General features: G+C 37.6%; 1 protein-coding gene across 1 annotated transcript in view; it reads left to right on the top strand.

Annotated features, from left to right (window-relative positions):
• wdfy1 (WD repeat and FYVE domain containing 1) overlaps positions 1-5,113 on the top strand; it is a 36,171-nt gene extending 31,058 nt beyond the window's left edge. The window contains exons 7-10 of the mRNA XM_036561156.1: positions 176-302; positions 3,182-3,287; positions 3,761-3,862; positions 4,393-5,113. Coding sequence (XP_036417049.1) covers positions 176-302; positions 3,182-3,287; positions 3,761-3,862; positions 4,393-4,527 — 470 coding nt within the window. The 3' untranslated portion in view covers positions 4,528-5,113. The remainder of the gene's footprint in view (positions 1-175; positions 303-3,181; positions 3,288-3,760; positions 3,863-4,392) is intronic.
• Positions 5,114-16,847: the final 11,734 nt, after the last annotated feature.

Below are 16,847 nucleotides of genomic sequence, written 5' to 3'. Positions count from 1 at the left end.
TTTCAATCTCTATGGCAGGGGTGCTTTGTCCTGTAGATTTGCCACCCTTCACAGCTGTTTTTTGGTCTTGACCTTGTTGACCCCCACTTTTTAAAACAAAGTTATGCACACAGTTGCTGTGCTGACTTTTAATTGTCCCCATAGAGATCTTTCTGCCCCCCTCTCCTTTCCGTAGGTAGTATAGGGGCTCTGTGGTGGGACCCTGTGCAGAGATGGCTGTTCTCTGGAGCATCTGACCACAGCGTGATTATGTGGGACATTGGCGGGAGAAAAGGCCGCACACTACTACTGCAGGGACATCAGTGAGTACACATACATTGCCCTGCTTTTTAATAGTTGGGAAAGACATGAGTATTGTTGTGGTTGAGCGTGGCCCAAACAGTACACATGTCTGCAATTAACTACTGCTTAAAGTTTGCAAATTGATTTTGCATTGCCTGTGACCAAATTGAAGAAGTTGGAGATGGAACTGAATCAATGGCTCGGCAGTGTTACTGGGCTACCATTGTTATCTTCAGAGAGCCTGGTATGTTTAATCATAGATAGGAACAGCCCACTTTGATTAGCATTAAAGCTGACTGGTCATAGACCATTGTATTTAAGTGATGTTTTAGGAACAGGTGATTGTCAAAACGATGCTACAGTGAGAAGCACCAGCATGAAATAAACTTTCCAGTGGCTCAGACACTACTTAAAAATACCTTGTCAGCTTCAAATAAAACTGTTTTGCCATGAACAAACTCTTTACAATTCAGCACCTACATCTTGTCTGAAAGGCTGTTGTCTTGGTGTGCAATGCAGGCAAATAGCATGCTACTGGTGACTAAACAAGACATTTTTTAAAGGGGGCCTATTGTGCTCATTGTCTGTGTTGATCATTTTATTTTTGGGGTGTACTGGAATAGATTTTCATGGTTCAGTGTTCCAAAAACACATTTTCTTATACTGTACATCTCAGTTCCACCTCTGTCTGAAGTGCACTGTTAGTGCTTTGTCTTTGTCTAGTGTCTTTGGCTCTTCTTAAAAGTTGGGTTGCTGACCTCTGCCCCAAGGTAATATGATGCAGTTGTTTTAGTATTTTGGCTAATTACATTTACAAAGTATTTACCTTGGGCTACTCAGATATGCCACTGTTTGACATGTCTGTGCTAACAGAATTTTGATACGTTTTAAATTTGGCCAGTTTTTCATTAAAAAAAATAACAACTTGCAGCCTCCCAATTTTTATAAATGTTTGCTTATGCAGTGCTTGGAAACAATTGTCAACCCAGATGCCTTTTCAAAAAAGTGTCTGAAAATGCAAGAATTGTGATGGTGATTCAATCTATTGTTAATCCAAAGTTTTTTTTTCTTTTTAAAAAGCTAAAAATTTAAATTGCTAAAGGTTTTAATGTTTTTCCAAAGTGAGCCGAGGCTTGTGAAATGTGCATCATCCAATTGCAACCAATTGTTGATAGTGTCTTATGGGAGACGAAAAAAAATCATATATTAACTATTATCTGAGAGGCTGCTATTAACCTGCAGACTGAGGAGCCTCTCAAATTTTTGACCCTTTTCTGCAGTAATCTAATTCAGGCACAGACATCTTAAGCTAGAGACAATAAACATGCTTGTGTTTTCTCATGCTGCTATAGAATGGCAGACAACATATCAGGACTGAGAATAAAACACTCTGAATCACTGAACTTTAAATTTAGAGTTTCAAAATGAAAGTAGATCAAAAAATGTTCAAAAGATTTTTTTTTAATTCAACAAAGTTATATATTTGAAAGCTTTCAGCAACCACCGACCTAAAAGGAACAAAACACAGGAGCATCAACCAACAGCTCCTTGGATTAAAGCTATTTACATGTGTGAGCTACATGGACTACACATTAAACAAAATGAGGCATGGCTTTATGCTTCACACACAAAGCCATGGACAGTGTAGTTTCTCATCATTAAATCTTGTATCTTCATCGACATTGCTATAGATGCAGTCTATTCCCAGTTTTTGTTAAATGGAAGAAGCTTTTTTAAAGGTTCCCTTTAACATTCAACCGCTTGACCCAAAACTACAAACTAGTGTGTTTGTGTGTGTATGTGTAGGTACATGCATGCGTACATAGACACACTTACCAAATACTAGTTTTGGGTAGGTCCTCTCTTTGCTCTCAAAACAGCCTCAATTCTTTGTGGCATGTTGAAAAAATTTAATTGAGCTTTGGTCCGTGATTGCATTGTGCAGCTACTGCATATTTTCCAGGTGCGCTTTATTGCTGTGAGTCTCCTGATTTGCCACATTCATAAGGTGTTCTATGGTATTCAGATCTGGTGACTGTGATGGCTGTTAAAACATCCACTCATTGTCATATTCATGTAACCAAGTTCAGGTGACTTTTGTTTTGTGACATTGTGTGTTACTAACCTGAAAATGCCCATGTCTACAGCTACGGTAATAATTCAGTAGTGCCAGTCAACCGGACGACCCAAGTTTATTTTGCCCCAATGTAGTGAAGAAGATGGTAAAAGAGGCAAAAAAAATCCCCAAGGATCTCTTTTGGAGAATTACAGAAAAAAGGCACATCTTGCGGTCACCGAGTCTACAAAAAGCCTTTCCTGTCCTCTAACCACAAACAAGTGCCTGGAGTTTGCTAAACATTACTGGGTCTTGGACTGGAACCATGTTCTGTAGTCAGGTGAAAAGAAAAGTGAGCTTTTTGGCAACGGAAACTCGACTGCACTAAAAAGAATCTGATGCCTTCTGTTACATATGGTGACGTGGAGGGTCTGTAATGATGCAGGCCTTTTTTCCTCCTAAGGCCCTGGGAACCTCGTTTGGGTACATAGCATTATGGACTCAATTAATACCAGGACATTTTAAATCAAATCATGTGCTTTTGTTAAAAACAATGTTCTCAATGAGGGATTTTTTTGTGTTTTCACTGTCAAGACTTAGGTCTGATAGTACTGCTTTATGACAAGCCCTGTTCTGAGTTGTGTAGATTGAGACAAGGTGCTGAAGACAACTCTAAAATAGTGCGCAATTCATTAATGTAACAGTTGAATAACATTGGTCACAGCCTTGATGTGTTGCTTGATCCTGAAAAAATGAATCCTGTGTTCATATCTGACCTTTTAAATAATGTACATTTTAATCTCTGCACTACTTTCGTTGACATGAGCTCTCACTCTTTCTCAGTGAGAAGGTGCAGGCTCTGCGGTATTTGCAGCTCACCAGACAGCTGATCTCCTGTTCTGCTGATGGAACTATCACAGTGTGGAACATGGACACACAACGGGAAGAGGTACAAACACATGCACAATTATGTTTTCCTGTATAACAGTTTCACAAACATGAAGCATTTGGTTCGGTTTTAGCAAGCTGCAATCAACAGACACATAGAATATTTTAGAATTTTTATTCCTCTGAGGTTTAAGTTCCTCTTATTCTTCAGTCTTAACAGTGGTTTCTTTGCAACAGTTCTTTCAGTCAGTGAGGGGAAACAAGTACTTAGAAACTTGTTTGCTATTTAATATATTTCCTGTGCATCTATTTACATACACCATGTCTCCTGACTTTGTGATGCCTATTTACACACAGATATTTTGTCATCTTTGAATAGCTTAAGCATCCTTCCCACTGCTGTGGCAACCATTACAAATTTCACCTCTGCTGTGCCTTTTGTTTTTTTTGTTTGGTGAAATTGTAAATCAGTTCTCTGCTGTGTTTGTTTTGAATTTGATAAACACTTTTTCTCGCTATCTCTTTTTGTTGCAGGCTCCGCATTGGTTGGACAGTGATTCGTGTCAAAAATGCGAACAGCCATTTTTTTGGAACATTAAGCAAATGTGGGACACAAAAACTCTGGGGCTACGACAGGTATGTTGCTAGTTGCTCAGAAGGAACAGTTTTTGTCACATAAAGAAAGCAGTACAGAGTCAATCCTATTTCCAGTAGTCTTAACTTAAAGGGCAACAGTCATGCTGTTGCTTAGTCTTCTGAGTAGTTCTGCAGTGTTCTGAATGGATTCAGAAAAAAGCCGTTTTCAGTACAGTTTTAAAGATACTGAACTTTTTAATATTTACCATTTATTTATAGATTTATATCTTCTCCCAGAGTTCCATTTCAGTATAGTGACTACAGTGTCGACATAGCCATGGCCACACTTTAACTAAAACAGTAGATTCTCATTGGAATTGTAATCTCCTGTGAGTCAGTAGTTTAGCCTTACCACTTGGCTTAGAAGCTACATTTTCTGCAAAATCAACAAACATCTGTACTCTGAATGAGTTGCAGCTTTACATTCTGTTGAATCTTGGCTGTCTTCTGGCATAGACTGGAGGTCTGACAGAGACTTGTTGCATGTTTTATTGCTCTAGGACCTGTTTGTGTCTTTTCCTATGTTATAGCACCACTGCAGGAAGTGTGGAAAAGCGATCTGTGGGAAGTGTAGTTCTAAATGCTCAACATACCCAATCATGGGATTTGAGTTCCAGGTGCGAATGTGCGATGACTGCTATAACACAATCAAAGACGAAGAGTAAGTTTTTTTTATTCATTTATTTTTTTTTACTTTTCCTAGTTCAGTTTCTTTACACAACTTTAAGCTGTCCACAAGGATGAGTTGGCATTCTCACCTCAAAATGCAAATATTTAAAGGGTTGTCATTTACATGACACATTGTTAATGTTCAGACATTTTTTTGAATAAGGAATGTGTCTTGATGTAAATACCTTGTTACATTGCACTCTAAAAGGTTGATTTATACTTTTAACTTTTCTCACCTAGGCTAAAAACTGGAGAAAAAAACAAAAACAACAGTTTTTACAGTTAGCATTTAGGCAGCCGTGTAGGTTAGCTGAGCAATTTTTAGCCGAGAGAGTTTTGGCGAACAGTTCTAAAATGCAGCTTATTCCTTCAGCTGGTGATGCTTTGCCAAAGCTCTTTTCACCGCTGACTGCGTTTTTAGTAGGATTTTAGATTCACACTGTGCCTGAGCAGAGTTTCTGCAGTGTATGTTCTCTCACATACTCACGCCTGATGCACTTCACGCTGAGCTCGGGTTTACATATCGCACAGGAAAATTCAAAATTTTCATCCAGTGTAGTTCATCCATTCTTGGTTCATGCCTGTACTGCCCATATAAATAATTTTTGACTGCAGGCTGCATTGTGTATATTTACCTCTTTCAATCTTATTATGGAAATCATTAAGTCAACTAATGATCTTCATTTGTTGACATTTTTTGAAAATTGGCAGCATTTAGCAGCATCAATAATGTTGATTAGTTGTTGCAGCCCTACTGTGAAAACACCTCACTTAAATGTCATTGAAAGTTTCTTTTGCGATATGTAAAACTCAGCTCAGTAGGAGGCACGGCTGAGAAGCAGGAAACATGCTTATTTGATCTCACAGAAGCTTTAAAAAATTTTTTATTCATTTTTAAATTTTTATTTTATAAACATTTGTTTTTTTGGTTTTTTTTTGAACCAAGGTCTTTTTATTGTTTTTTTTAGACAATAAAAAAAGGGGAAAAATATTAAAAAAAAAGGGGGAAAAATAAGAACAAAAACCCCTCTGAACAACGCTGCACCATAAAAGATCATTTAACCGGTATACACTCATATATAATATATATATATTAATATATAACACATAAACATACATACACACATATAAGAACAAGGAATTATATAATACAATGAAAAAGAAAAAAAAAAAAACAGATTACAAAGGAATTCAACAAAAACAAATAAATACTTTTTCTCTCTTTCTTTTCTTCCCTCCTCCCCTTCCCTTCCTTTTCCAAAGGGAAATTTCAAAAATGTAAAATATCGATTGAGTCCATGTTTTCTACATATGTCAAGACAGGTTGCCAGGTCTTATAGAACTTATGATCACAGCCAGTCACAGAGTAACGAATTTTTTCTAGACTCACGTAGTGCATTACATCCTTAATCCAGTATTTAAAAGTGGGTGGGAACTCATCCTTCCATTTCAATAGAATAAGCCGCCTGGCTAAGAGAGTTGCAAAAGCAATCGCCCTCTTGACAGAGTTATCTATTTGAGACTCCTGTAAAGTCACTCCGAATATTGCTGTAATAGGAGATGGTGTCAGTGATCTCTTAAAGACATTTGAAAGAAAAGCAAATATTGACTGCCAGAATATAATTAATTTTGGACAGGACCAAAACATATGAGAGAGCGTGGCTGGTTCTTTTTTACACCTGTCACACATAGGATCAACATTCAGAGTAAATTTAGCTAGCCTATCCTTGGACCAATGCAGACGATGGACTACTTTAAACTGAATGATGGTGTGCCTTAAACAAATTGAAGAGGAGTGTATTCCATCCAAAATATCTTGCCACATCTCCGTTGATATCTGCATGTCAAGTTCCTCCTCCCACTGTTGTTTCAATAAAGTTAGAGGCTTCAAATTATATGAATTAAGCAAAGAGTACACCACACCAATGCATTTCTTAGACTGTGGGCTGGTTTTCAATATAGTATCTAAAAAGGAGTGAGGTGGTAATAAAGGAAATTGCGAATAGCTTGATGATATAAAACTACGAAGCTGTAGGTATCTAAAAAAATGTGACTGAGGAATATTAAAATGTGTTCTGAGTTGTTCAAAAGATATAAAAGTATCCTCAACAAACAGGTCTTTAACTATTCTGATTCCTTTCTCAACCCAACATTTGAAGGCACTATCGGCAACAGAGGGGACAAACATATTATTTTTCATTATTGGGCTGTAAATAGAAAATTCGTTAAGTGAAAAAGCCCTCCTAAACTGTGACCAAATCTTAAAGGAATGTTTCACAATCGGATTTAAGGAATAAGTAGACACGGGCTCAGACAAAGGCATCCTTGAGCAGAGTAGTGCGTGCAGTGAGGTATGGCAACAGGATGCACTTTCCATTGATAACCACTTGGGAATAATCTGATCGTTAGGAATATTAATCCAGTAGAGTAAAGCCCTAATATTAGAGGCCCAATAATAATATTGAAAATTTGGCAAGGATAGTCCACCATGCTGACGATGTCGTTGTAGTGCATCCTTGCGTATTCGGGGGTTTTTATTACTCCAAAGAAAACCAGATATCAATTTGTTTAAATGAATAAAAAATGATTTTGTCAGAAAAATGGGGAGACATTGAAACAAATATAAAAATCTAGGCAACACGTTCATTTTAATGGTATTAACTCTACCCCCTAACGATAAAGGCAGTAAATTCCAACGCTCAAGATCTTTCCTGAGACACGCTATAAGTGGGGGAAAATTAGCTTCATAAAGGTTTTTAAACTTATGTGTAATCCAGACCCCTAAGTATTTGAATTTTCCTGTGTTTATCTTAAATGGGAAGGAACTATAAGTAATCTTTTGAGAAGCTGCATTAGTGGGTACAAGCTCACTTTTTTCCAAATTAACTTTATAGCCCGATATTACACTAAAAGTCTCCAATAAATTAAGTAGTTTAGGCAGACTAACAAGGGGATCAGATAAATATAGGAGCATGTCGTCAGCGTATAGAGATACCTTATGTTCTGAGCCCCCCCTCCGTATACCCATAACAGAGGTCTCATCACGCAACGCTATTGCTAGTGGTTCAATCATTATGGCAAATAAAAGTGGTGATAAGGGGCAGCCCTGTCTGGTTCCACGATGTAATGGAAAAAAAGGAGATAGATTATTATTTGTACAGACTGCTGCTAAAGGAAGTGAGTAGAGAACTTTGATCCAACTAATGAACTTTGGGCCAAATCCGTATCGTTTTAATGTATAAAAAAGATAATCCCACTCCACCCGATCAAATGCTTTCTCTGCATCAAGTGATATTACAATCTCCGGAATATCGGATGGAGTGGGATCGTAAAGAATATTGAGAAGCCGCCGTATGTTAAAAAAGGAGCACCGTTTTTTAATAAATCCTGTTTGATCATCAGATATTATAGAAGGTAGAACTGTCTCTAGTCTGCCAGCCAACATCTTAGCAAGTATCTTGCTATCCACATTTAAGAGTGAAATAGGGCGGTAAGAGCCACACTCCAAAGGATTTTTATCTTTTTTAGGAATGAGAGATATGACTGCTTGACGCATAGTTGGAGGTAAAGAGCCAGCGATAAACGATTCTTCGAACACAGAAATCAAGACAGGGGCCAAATCCTTAGCAAATTTCTTAAAAAATTCACTCGGAAACCCATCTGGTCCTGGGGCCTTTCCGTTTTGCATAGATTTCACTGCAAGGGTAAACTCTTCAATAGTAAATGGGTTGTCGAGTTCTGCTGCAGTTGTCGTATCTATTAGTGAGATATTTAACTTATTGAAAAAGTCCTCAAACAAAGATTTGTTCTTACGTGACTCTGAACTATATAGTTTGGAGTAAAACTTATGAAAGCATTGATTAATCTGCAAGTAATCCACATGTTTAACACCTAAATCATCATTTATTTGAGATATACATCGATCAGCAGTCTTCTGCCGTAACTGATATGCCAAAATCTTACCAGTCTTATCACCATGCTCATAAGTCCTATGCTGTACCTTATTCATGAGAGTTTCGATATGTTTAGTAAGTAAAAGGTTGTATTCTGTTTGAAGTGTTAGTCTCTGTTTGCATAGCTGAGGCGATGGTGAACCAGCTAACTCTTTATCTACTCTTAAGATGTCATTTGTTAGATTCTCAAGATGCTGCATCCGAGCCTTCCTCATCTGAGCACTATACGATATAATTTGCCCTCTCAAATATGCTTTCATTGATTCCCATATGACTGAGGCGGACATTCCAGGCGTCTTATTATATTGTAGAAAGGTGGCTATTTCATTTGATACAAAGTTAACAAAGGTCTCATCCGAGAGCAGCAGTGTGTTCAGACGCCAGGGGCGGTAGTTATCATGTTTAATTGGTAAACATAGGTTCATGAGTAATGGGGCATGATCAGAAATTACTATTGCGTGATATTCACAGTCACTTACTAAAGGAAGAAGTTTCCTGTCTAAGAAAAAGTAGTCTATACGTGAGTACGTCTTGTGAACCTGTGAAAAAAAAGAGTAGCTCCTAGATAAAGGGTTCCGAAATCGCCAAACATCAGATATTCCATATGTGTCAAGAAATAATTTAATTGTATGAGCTGATTTAGTTTGAGTTATGGTGTTAGATGAACTACGATCTAGAGATGGTGATAGTACACCAATTTATGTCTCCTCCCCAGATAAGATGGTATGAGTCTATGTTTGGTAGACGGGAGAGGAAGTTAGTAAAAAATGTGCAGTCATCCCAATTTGGCGCATACACATTGGCTAGAATGACTGGCATATTGTATAATCTACCTGTAACTATGACATACCGACCTGCAGAGTCTGCATCAACCTGTGACATAACGAAAGGAATATTCTTATTGATAAGAATTGCAGTTCCTCTAGATTTAGAGTGAAAGTTGGAGTGAAATGATTGGCCTATCCAGCCTCCTCTCAATCTAAAATGATCAAATGTACACAAGTGAGTTTCTTGAAGGAAGGCGATTCCCACCTTAAGTTGTTTCAGATGTGAAAGAACCTTGCTACGTTTAACTGAATGATTTAGAGACTTAACATTCCAACTTGCAAATGTTACCTGACAACCTGCAGATAGATTAAGCGGCTGTGCTTTTGCCATTTAAAGTAGTAAAAGATATTAGAATACAGTTAAGTACCACAGTTTTGTGTCTTTGTACATAGATGTGAAATCCCTTTGTTGATTCGACATGAGACATGGATAACAAAAAAACAAAATTAACTTCTGGTGCAGCATAAACCCAACCCTTGTCACCGAGAGGAACAGGGTGACCCAACGATCCCATGAGAAAATATCCACACATTCAGTGCTTGTATTGGCGAGGCCTAGACTAACAGGCTGCTCTGCTATAAATATTAAATTGAGCTGCACCTTTAGCAAAACTTGGATACAAAATACAAAGAGGCTATTAATTTTCCAATGTAAACACCGGGGCAGAGTATATACAATAAAGTAAGCAATCTAAATTGTAAACAATTGTTGTTTCTTGATAACACAATTGAAGATTATTAGAAGATAAATCGGCTCTAGCTGCGCTTATTTTACATCACGACTATTCTAAGAAATATGAAATTAAATGTGTCTCTCTAGTGAAGTAACCCTACACCAAACCTGTTGTGTTCATCCACCTTACAGAACATTCGCCTTCACATAAGCCATTGCCTCCGCTGGATCTCGAAAGTCCTTTTCTATTCCGTTGTGCGTGACGCGGAGCCTGGCTGGATGGAGAATACCGTAGCGAATGCCATCTCGTCCTCGGAGTAGCTTCTTAACGTCGTTGAAAGCGGCTCTAGCGCGCATCACACTGGGGGGGATAGTCCGGGAAAATGAGAATTGTAGCTCCTCTGAATCGCAAGGGTCCTGCTTCTCTGGCACGGCGAAGAATTTCGATGCAATCTTGGTAGTAGTGCAGTTTAGCCACGATAGCCCGCGGCTTCCCGCCTGGCCGCTGTGGTTGAAGACCTCTGTGTGACCTATCGACTAACACCTCTTTATCCATGCGCAGAGCCTCTTTTAGCAGCTTTGAGACAGCGGCCGGAGAACTCGAGCCCTGTCCCTCTGACACATTCAGTATGCGAATGTTTGATCTCCTCATTCTCCCCTCCATGTCGACGCATTTTTCCTGCAGATTAGCCACCTCCGCCTCGAGCTTGCGAACCGAGGCTTGGAGAGACGTCACCTCGTCTGAGCACGCAGAAAGCCCGCGTTCCATTTCTGTTACAGTCCCCTTCATCACATCCAAGTCAGAGCGAAGTAATGCAATTGTTAACAACTTCTGTCTTTACTGCTTGCAGTTCGGCCTTCACACCATCGAATTCGGCAGCAAGAGAAGACTGTAGCTCTGACCTGAGGAGTGTGGAAATGTCCGCTTTTAGAGAGGAAAGAATCTCGGCTTTCGTGTCGGCCATGTCGGATTGCTTAGCTGGCGGCGGCGAGTCGCTAGGCCTGTTAGCGATGCTCTTCCCCGTGTACGTGTATTGACGCAAATTCTTGGCCATATACGCGTTAGTGTCAAAGGAGACGAATGAAAAATGAAAAATAATAAACTTAGGAATATATCCTATACGTTTTGCTGAGCCAAAGATGCCGGATATATAATTTTATATTAAATTTTAGCAGAGCACGCCAAACACATGACCTACTCCATTACCGGCTCACTAGCGCCCCCCTTTTGTTTTTGAATGAGTCTTAGACAAATGACCAATGAGCCAAATTCTCATTTAAAGTTTATCAGACTGTTATAGACCAAATCTGCAGTCATTACAGGATTTTAAAGTAATTAGTAGATTAACAAATTCAGCACATTATAAACTGACCATTAATAATAATCATACCAAAACGCAAGACATTTTCATGTAACGTCTGTCACACTATGCACAAACCAAAGATGAAAGAGAAGTCCATTTACTGCAGGATTTTAAAAGTGCAAGACAGCCACATTTACCAAAACAGTTCATTAAGTAAATAATTTCCATCCAGTTTACTCATGAACCAAAAAATGTTATGCAGCGAAAGACTGTTTGATTGGTATTGAAATCTGTTTATGTTGTTTCTTTGTCCTGTCCTGAATGAGATTCTATTAGATCCATTAAAACATGTCTAATTGGAGTTCCACCAGGATTTGAAAGCTTTAAAATGTTTGTCACAATTAAGTTTCGTATGTATGTACAAACCTTCACTGAAATTTAGTCGAGGAGGGTTGTAGCCAAAATAGCAATGTAGGGTGTACTTGCAAAGAAAGCGTGGACCCCACAAATGGCCCCTTGCGGCTATACTTAGGGGTCCAAGCACATTCAGGTGTGTGGAACCCTATTGCTTTTGCTTGGATTTTTTTTATTGTAATTGTTAGGATTTTTCTTATTCTTCCACTTCTTCTCCGCTAAAACGAATCATGCAGACCGAACTGTAACTTGTACAGACATAAAACTTGGTCAGTCGGTCGTAGTCCCTTCCGCAGCAGTTCTTTTCTGTGTCATAGAAACAAAGCCTGTGCTGCCCATATAAATAATTTTTGACTGCAGGCTGCATTGTGTATATTTACCTCTTTCAATCTTATTATGGAAATCATTAAGTCAACTAATGATCTTCATTTGTTGACATTTTTTGAAATTGGCAGCATTTAGCAGCATCAATAATGTTGATTAGTTGTTGCAGCCCTACTGTGAAAACACCTCACTTAAATGTCATTGAAAGTTTCCTTTGCGATATGTAAAACTCAGCTCAGTAGGAGGCACGGCTGAGAAGCAGGAAACATGCTTATTTGATCTCACAGAAGCTTTAAAAATTTTTTTATTCTTTTTTAAATTTTATTTTATAAACATTTGTTTTTGAATGAGTCTTAGACAAATGACCAATGAGCCAAATTCTCATTTAAAGTTTATCAGACTGTTATAGACCAAATCTGCAGTCATTACAGGATTTTAAAGTAATTAGTAGATTAACAAATTCAGCACATTATAAACTGACCATTAATAATAATCATACCAAAACGCAAGACATTTTCATGTAACGTCTGTCACACTATGCACAAACCAAAGATGAAAGAGAAGTCCATTTACTGCAGGATTTTAAAAGTGCAAGACAGCCACATTTACCAAAACAGTTCATTAAGTAAATAATTTCCATCCAGTTTACTCATGAACCAAAAAATGTTATGCAGCGAAAGACTGTTTGATTGGTATTGAAATCTGTTTATGTTGTTTCTTTGTCCTGTCCTGAATGAGATTCTATTAGATCCATTAAAACATGTCTAATTGGAGTTCCACCAGGATTTGAAAGCCTTAAAATGTTTGTCACAATTAAGTTTCGTATGTATGTACAAACCTTCACTGAAATTTAGTCGAGGAGGGTTGTAGCCAAAATTGCAATGTAGGGTGTACTTGCAAAGAAAGCGTGGACCCCACAAATGGCCCCTTGCGGCTATACTTAGGGGTCCAAGCACATTCAGGTGTGTGGAACCCTATGCTTTTGCTTGGATTTTTTTTATTGTAATTGTTAGGATTTTTCTTATTCTTCCACTTCTTCTCCGCTAAAACGAATCATGCAGACCGAACTGTAACTTGTACAGACATGAAACTTGGTCAGTCGGTCGTAGTCCCTTCCGCAGCAGTTCTTTTCTGTGTTATAGAAACAAAGCCTGTGCTGCCCATATAAATAATTTTTGACTGCAGGCTGCATTGTGTATATTTACCTCTTTCAATCTTATTATGGAAATCATTAAGTCAACTAATGATCTTCATTTGTTGACATTTTTTGAAATTGGCAGCATTTAGCAGCATCAATAATGTTGATTAGTTGTTGCAGCCCTACTGTGAAAACACCTCACTTAAATGTCATTGAAAGTTTCCTTTGCGATATGTAAAACTCAGCTCAGTAGGAGGCACGGCTGAGAAGCAGGAAACATGCTTATTTGATCTCACAGAAGCTTTAAAATTTTTTTTATTCTTTTTTAAATTTTATTTTATAAACATTTGTTTTTGAATGAGTCTTAGACAAATGACCAATGAGCCAAATTCTCATTTAAAGTTTATCAGACTGTTATAGACCAAATCTGCAGTCATTACAGGATTTTAAAGTAATTAGTAGATTAACAAATTCAGCACATTATAAACTGACCATTAATAATAATCATACCAAAACGCAAGACATTTTCATGTAACGTCTGTCACACTATGCACAAACCAAAGATGAAAGAGAAGTCCATTTACTGCAGGATTTTAAAAGTGCAAGACAGCCACATTTACCAAAACAGTTCATTAAGTAAATAATTTCCATCCAGTTTACTCATGAACCAAAAAATGTTATGCAGCAAAAGACTGTCTGATTGGTATTGAAATCTGTTTATGTTGTTTCTTTGTCCTGTCCTGAATGAGATTCTATTAGATCCATTAAAACATGTCTAATTGGAGTTCCACCAGGATTTGAAAGCCTTAAAATGTTTGTCACAATTAAGTTTCGTATGTATGTACAAACCTTCACTGAAATTTAGTCGAGGAGGGTTGTAGCCAAAATAGCAATGTAGGGTGTACTTGCAAAGAAAGCGTGGACCCCACAAATGGCCCCTTGCGGCTATACTTAGGGGTCCAAGCACATTCAGGTGTGTGGAACCCTATTGCTTTTGCTTGGATTTTTTTTTATTGTAATTGTTAGGATTTTTCTTATTCTTCCTCTTCTTCTCCGCTAAAATGAATCATGCAGACCGAACTGTAATTTGTACAGACATGAAACTTGGTCAATCGGTCGTAGTCCCTTCCGCAGCAGTTCTTTTCTGTATGTCATAGAAACAAAGTTCTTTTTTCACCTGATTAGTTATGTCATGGCCCACAAAACAGCTATTTTGCCCGTATTAAAAATCTCTATAGATTTTAAGATAATTTGCATATTTTGCAAATTTACACAAATATTTGAGCACGAACTAGTCCCTGAGTTTTCGCACAATCTGCACAGATCTGTTATGTATGCATTCCTTAGAAGCTGAAGTTTTTGACGTGAAAATTGGCATGGTGCTACCATGTGTCCTGGATCAAGGTCTATAAGACTGATGTTATATTCGAAAAAACATGGCTGCCATTGGCCAATCAGATTTCTGCAGGTATTTGACAGCCTTAAAATTGGCCAGTCACCACGAAACTTGATAGGTATCTCTGGATATGGACTCTCTACTGCCTGACAGGTGTTGCCCACTGGGGGAGCTGCTCATGTTTTAAAACACTAAAATAAGTAAAAGTCTTATACCAAACAGATTATAAACATGCAGTTAGTATAAAATAATGCTCCAAAGTGAACCTGGCAACTTTGCAAATGTAAGTCATTTACGAATTACTGCCATTTTTACAAATGCGCATTGTTTGAATGTGTTTTGAATAGCTATATTGAACTAGTCCTACAGTTTACACTTTATCTCAAAGCTGATCATAAACTAAAGATTGGAGTCTGAAAGTAAATAACTATCAAAAAATATTGACCTTTTCACAAAACATGTCTGCAACATGTCAATGAATCCATCTGGGCGGAGTTTTTATGACTTTATCTGTCATTCACACATACATTGTCTGAGACCAAAATTGGTCCAGACATACAGAATAATACTCTGAGGAAGCACACCAATTGTGATCTAAACTGACCTCCAGGGGGCGCTACATGTAATCATATATAAATTGTGTAAAATGAACCTACCTCTCGCTCAGTTTACATTAGAGAAATGCACATGTTGACAAAATACTCAAGTCTTTAAACTAAACCACTTTGCACTTAGACGCGTTTGACTAAATTGTACCAGTAATCGAAAATTGTGATTTATATATATTTTCATGACAGTAGTGATATGACAATAAGACATTGTCTGATTGACACCAAACCTGGTACACCTGCTCAATGCCTAACATTGAAACAAGGTGCAAAGTTTAGTGGGCATATGCTAATAGGGGGTGCTAAAACATTCATTCCATATCGTGAACATATATTCAAATTCATACTCATTTTTATGAAAGTCCAACTGCAGCAGCATAAAGTAATTGGCAGCTAAAGGTACCAAATCAGCTCATTTGTACTGTCTGATTTTCTCATGAGTCAAATTCAGCACAGTATAAAATGATCATTTCCAATAAGTAGACCAAAAAAAACACATTTTGGTGTAAAGTCTGTCATACTATGAACATATGAAAGATGAAGTCCATATACTGCTCTATTTTAACATAAAAGGCTGCATTTGAAAGCTGTAAATTTTTGACGATTAGTTAAATAATAACTGAGTTTGTGTGTGTGTGTGTGTGTGTGTGTGTGTTTGTGTATAAATAAATATATGTATATATATATATATATATATATATATATATATATATATATATATATATATATATATATATATAAAGTACCTAAGGAGGTTTGTGGCTTGGGTGAAGCAAGCTTGGGCCCCGCAAATCGCCGCTTGTGGCTATATTTTCTTCTTCTTCTTCTTCTTCTTCTTCTTCTTCTTCTTATTATTATTATTATTATTATTATTATTATTATTATTATTATTATTATTACTCTTTTTCTTCCCTAAAGCTGACTGGGGAGAAGACACTGTCATCAAAAACCAAACTTGGATGATAGGTGTATTATTCCCCCCATTACTCAGGCAAGTGAAATGATCCGAGCTGGATTGATAGTGGTGCTAGAGAGCAACATTTTACATTGTGGCCCATATCTCCAGAACTGTGAGGCCCCCTGTCAAAATTCTTGCTTCTACATAATCATGGATTTATTCCACATAAATGCCCCACTGGATGTATTTAGCTCCTCCCCTATATTTTCCAGAATAATTGCCAATATATGTGACATTTACATTTTTCTTCTTGTCTGAGGTGTCTCAAGATATCCACACAATACTGGTCTGAAAATGGTTAGGGGTGTCTGGAGGCCAAGAATTATCAAAAAGAACATGTCTGCCATTTGCTAATTAAACCTGGGTTAAGCTTATTTTGCATAGGTGGCTACAGATTGGAATTGCTTTGACAAATTCTCATAAAATAACAGTTCTATATCCCACATAATTCTGTGGAAGCACACCAATTTGATACAAATAGTTCAGTAGGGTCGCTATAATAACCAAAAAAAAAATCTGTTTCTTAGCAGCCGCTTGGCCAATTGGGCTGAAACATTGCAGGCTACATTACTGATCCACCAATAAGTTATTAAGGACAGCACGGTTACTGGCTAAAAAGCTGGCCATAGACATATGGAAGGCTTAGAATTGACCAATCATTGCACAGATTGAATATGTCCACAAAGGAAATATCTAAAAGCCTATAAAGTTTGACCTCAGT

The sequence above is a fragment of the Colossoma macropomum genome, unplaced genomic scaffold (assembly GCF_904425465.1).
Source record: "Colossoma macropomum unplaced genomic scaffold, Colossoma_macropomum, whole genome shotgun sequence".
NCBI classification, from domain to species: domain Eukaryota; kingdom Metazoa; phylum Chordata; class Actinopteri; order Characiformes; family Serrasalmidae; genus Colossoma; species Colossoma macropomum.
This window is presented reverse-complemented; position numbering and strand designations above follow the sequence as displayed.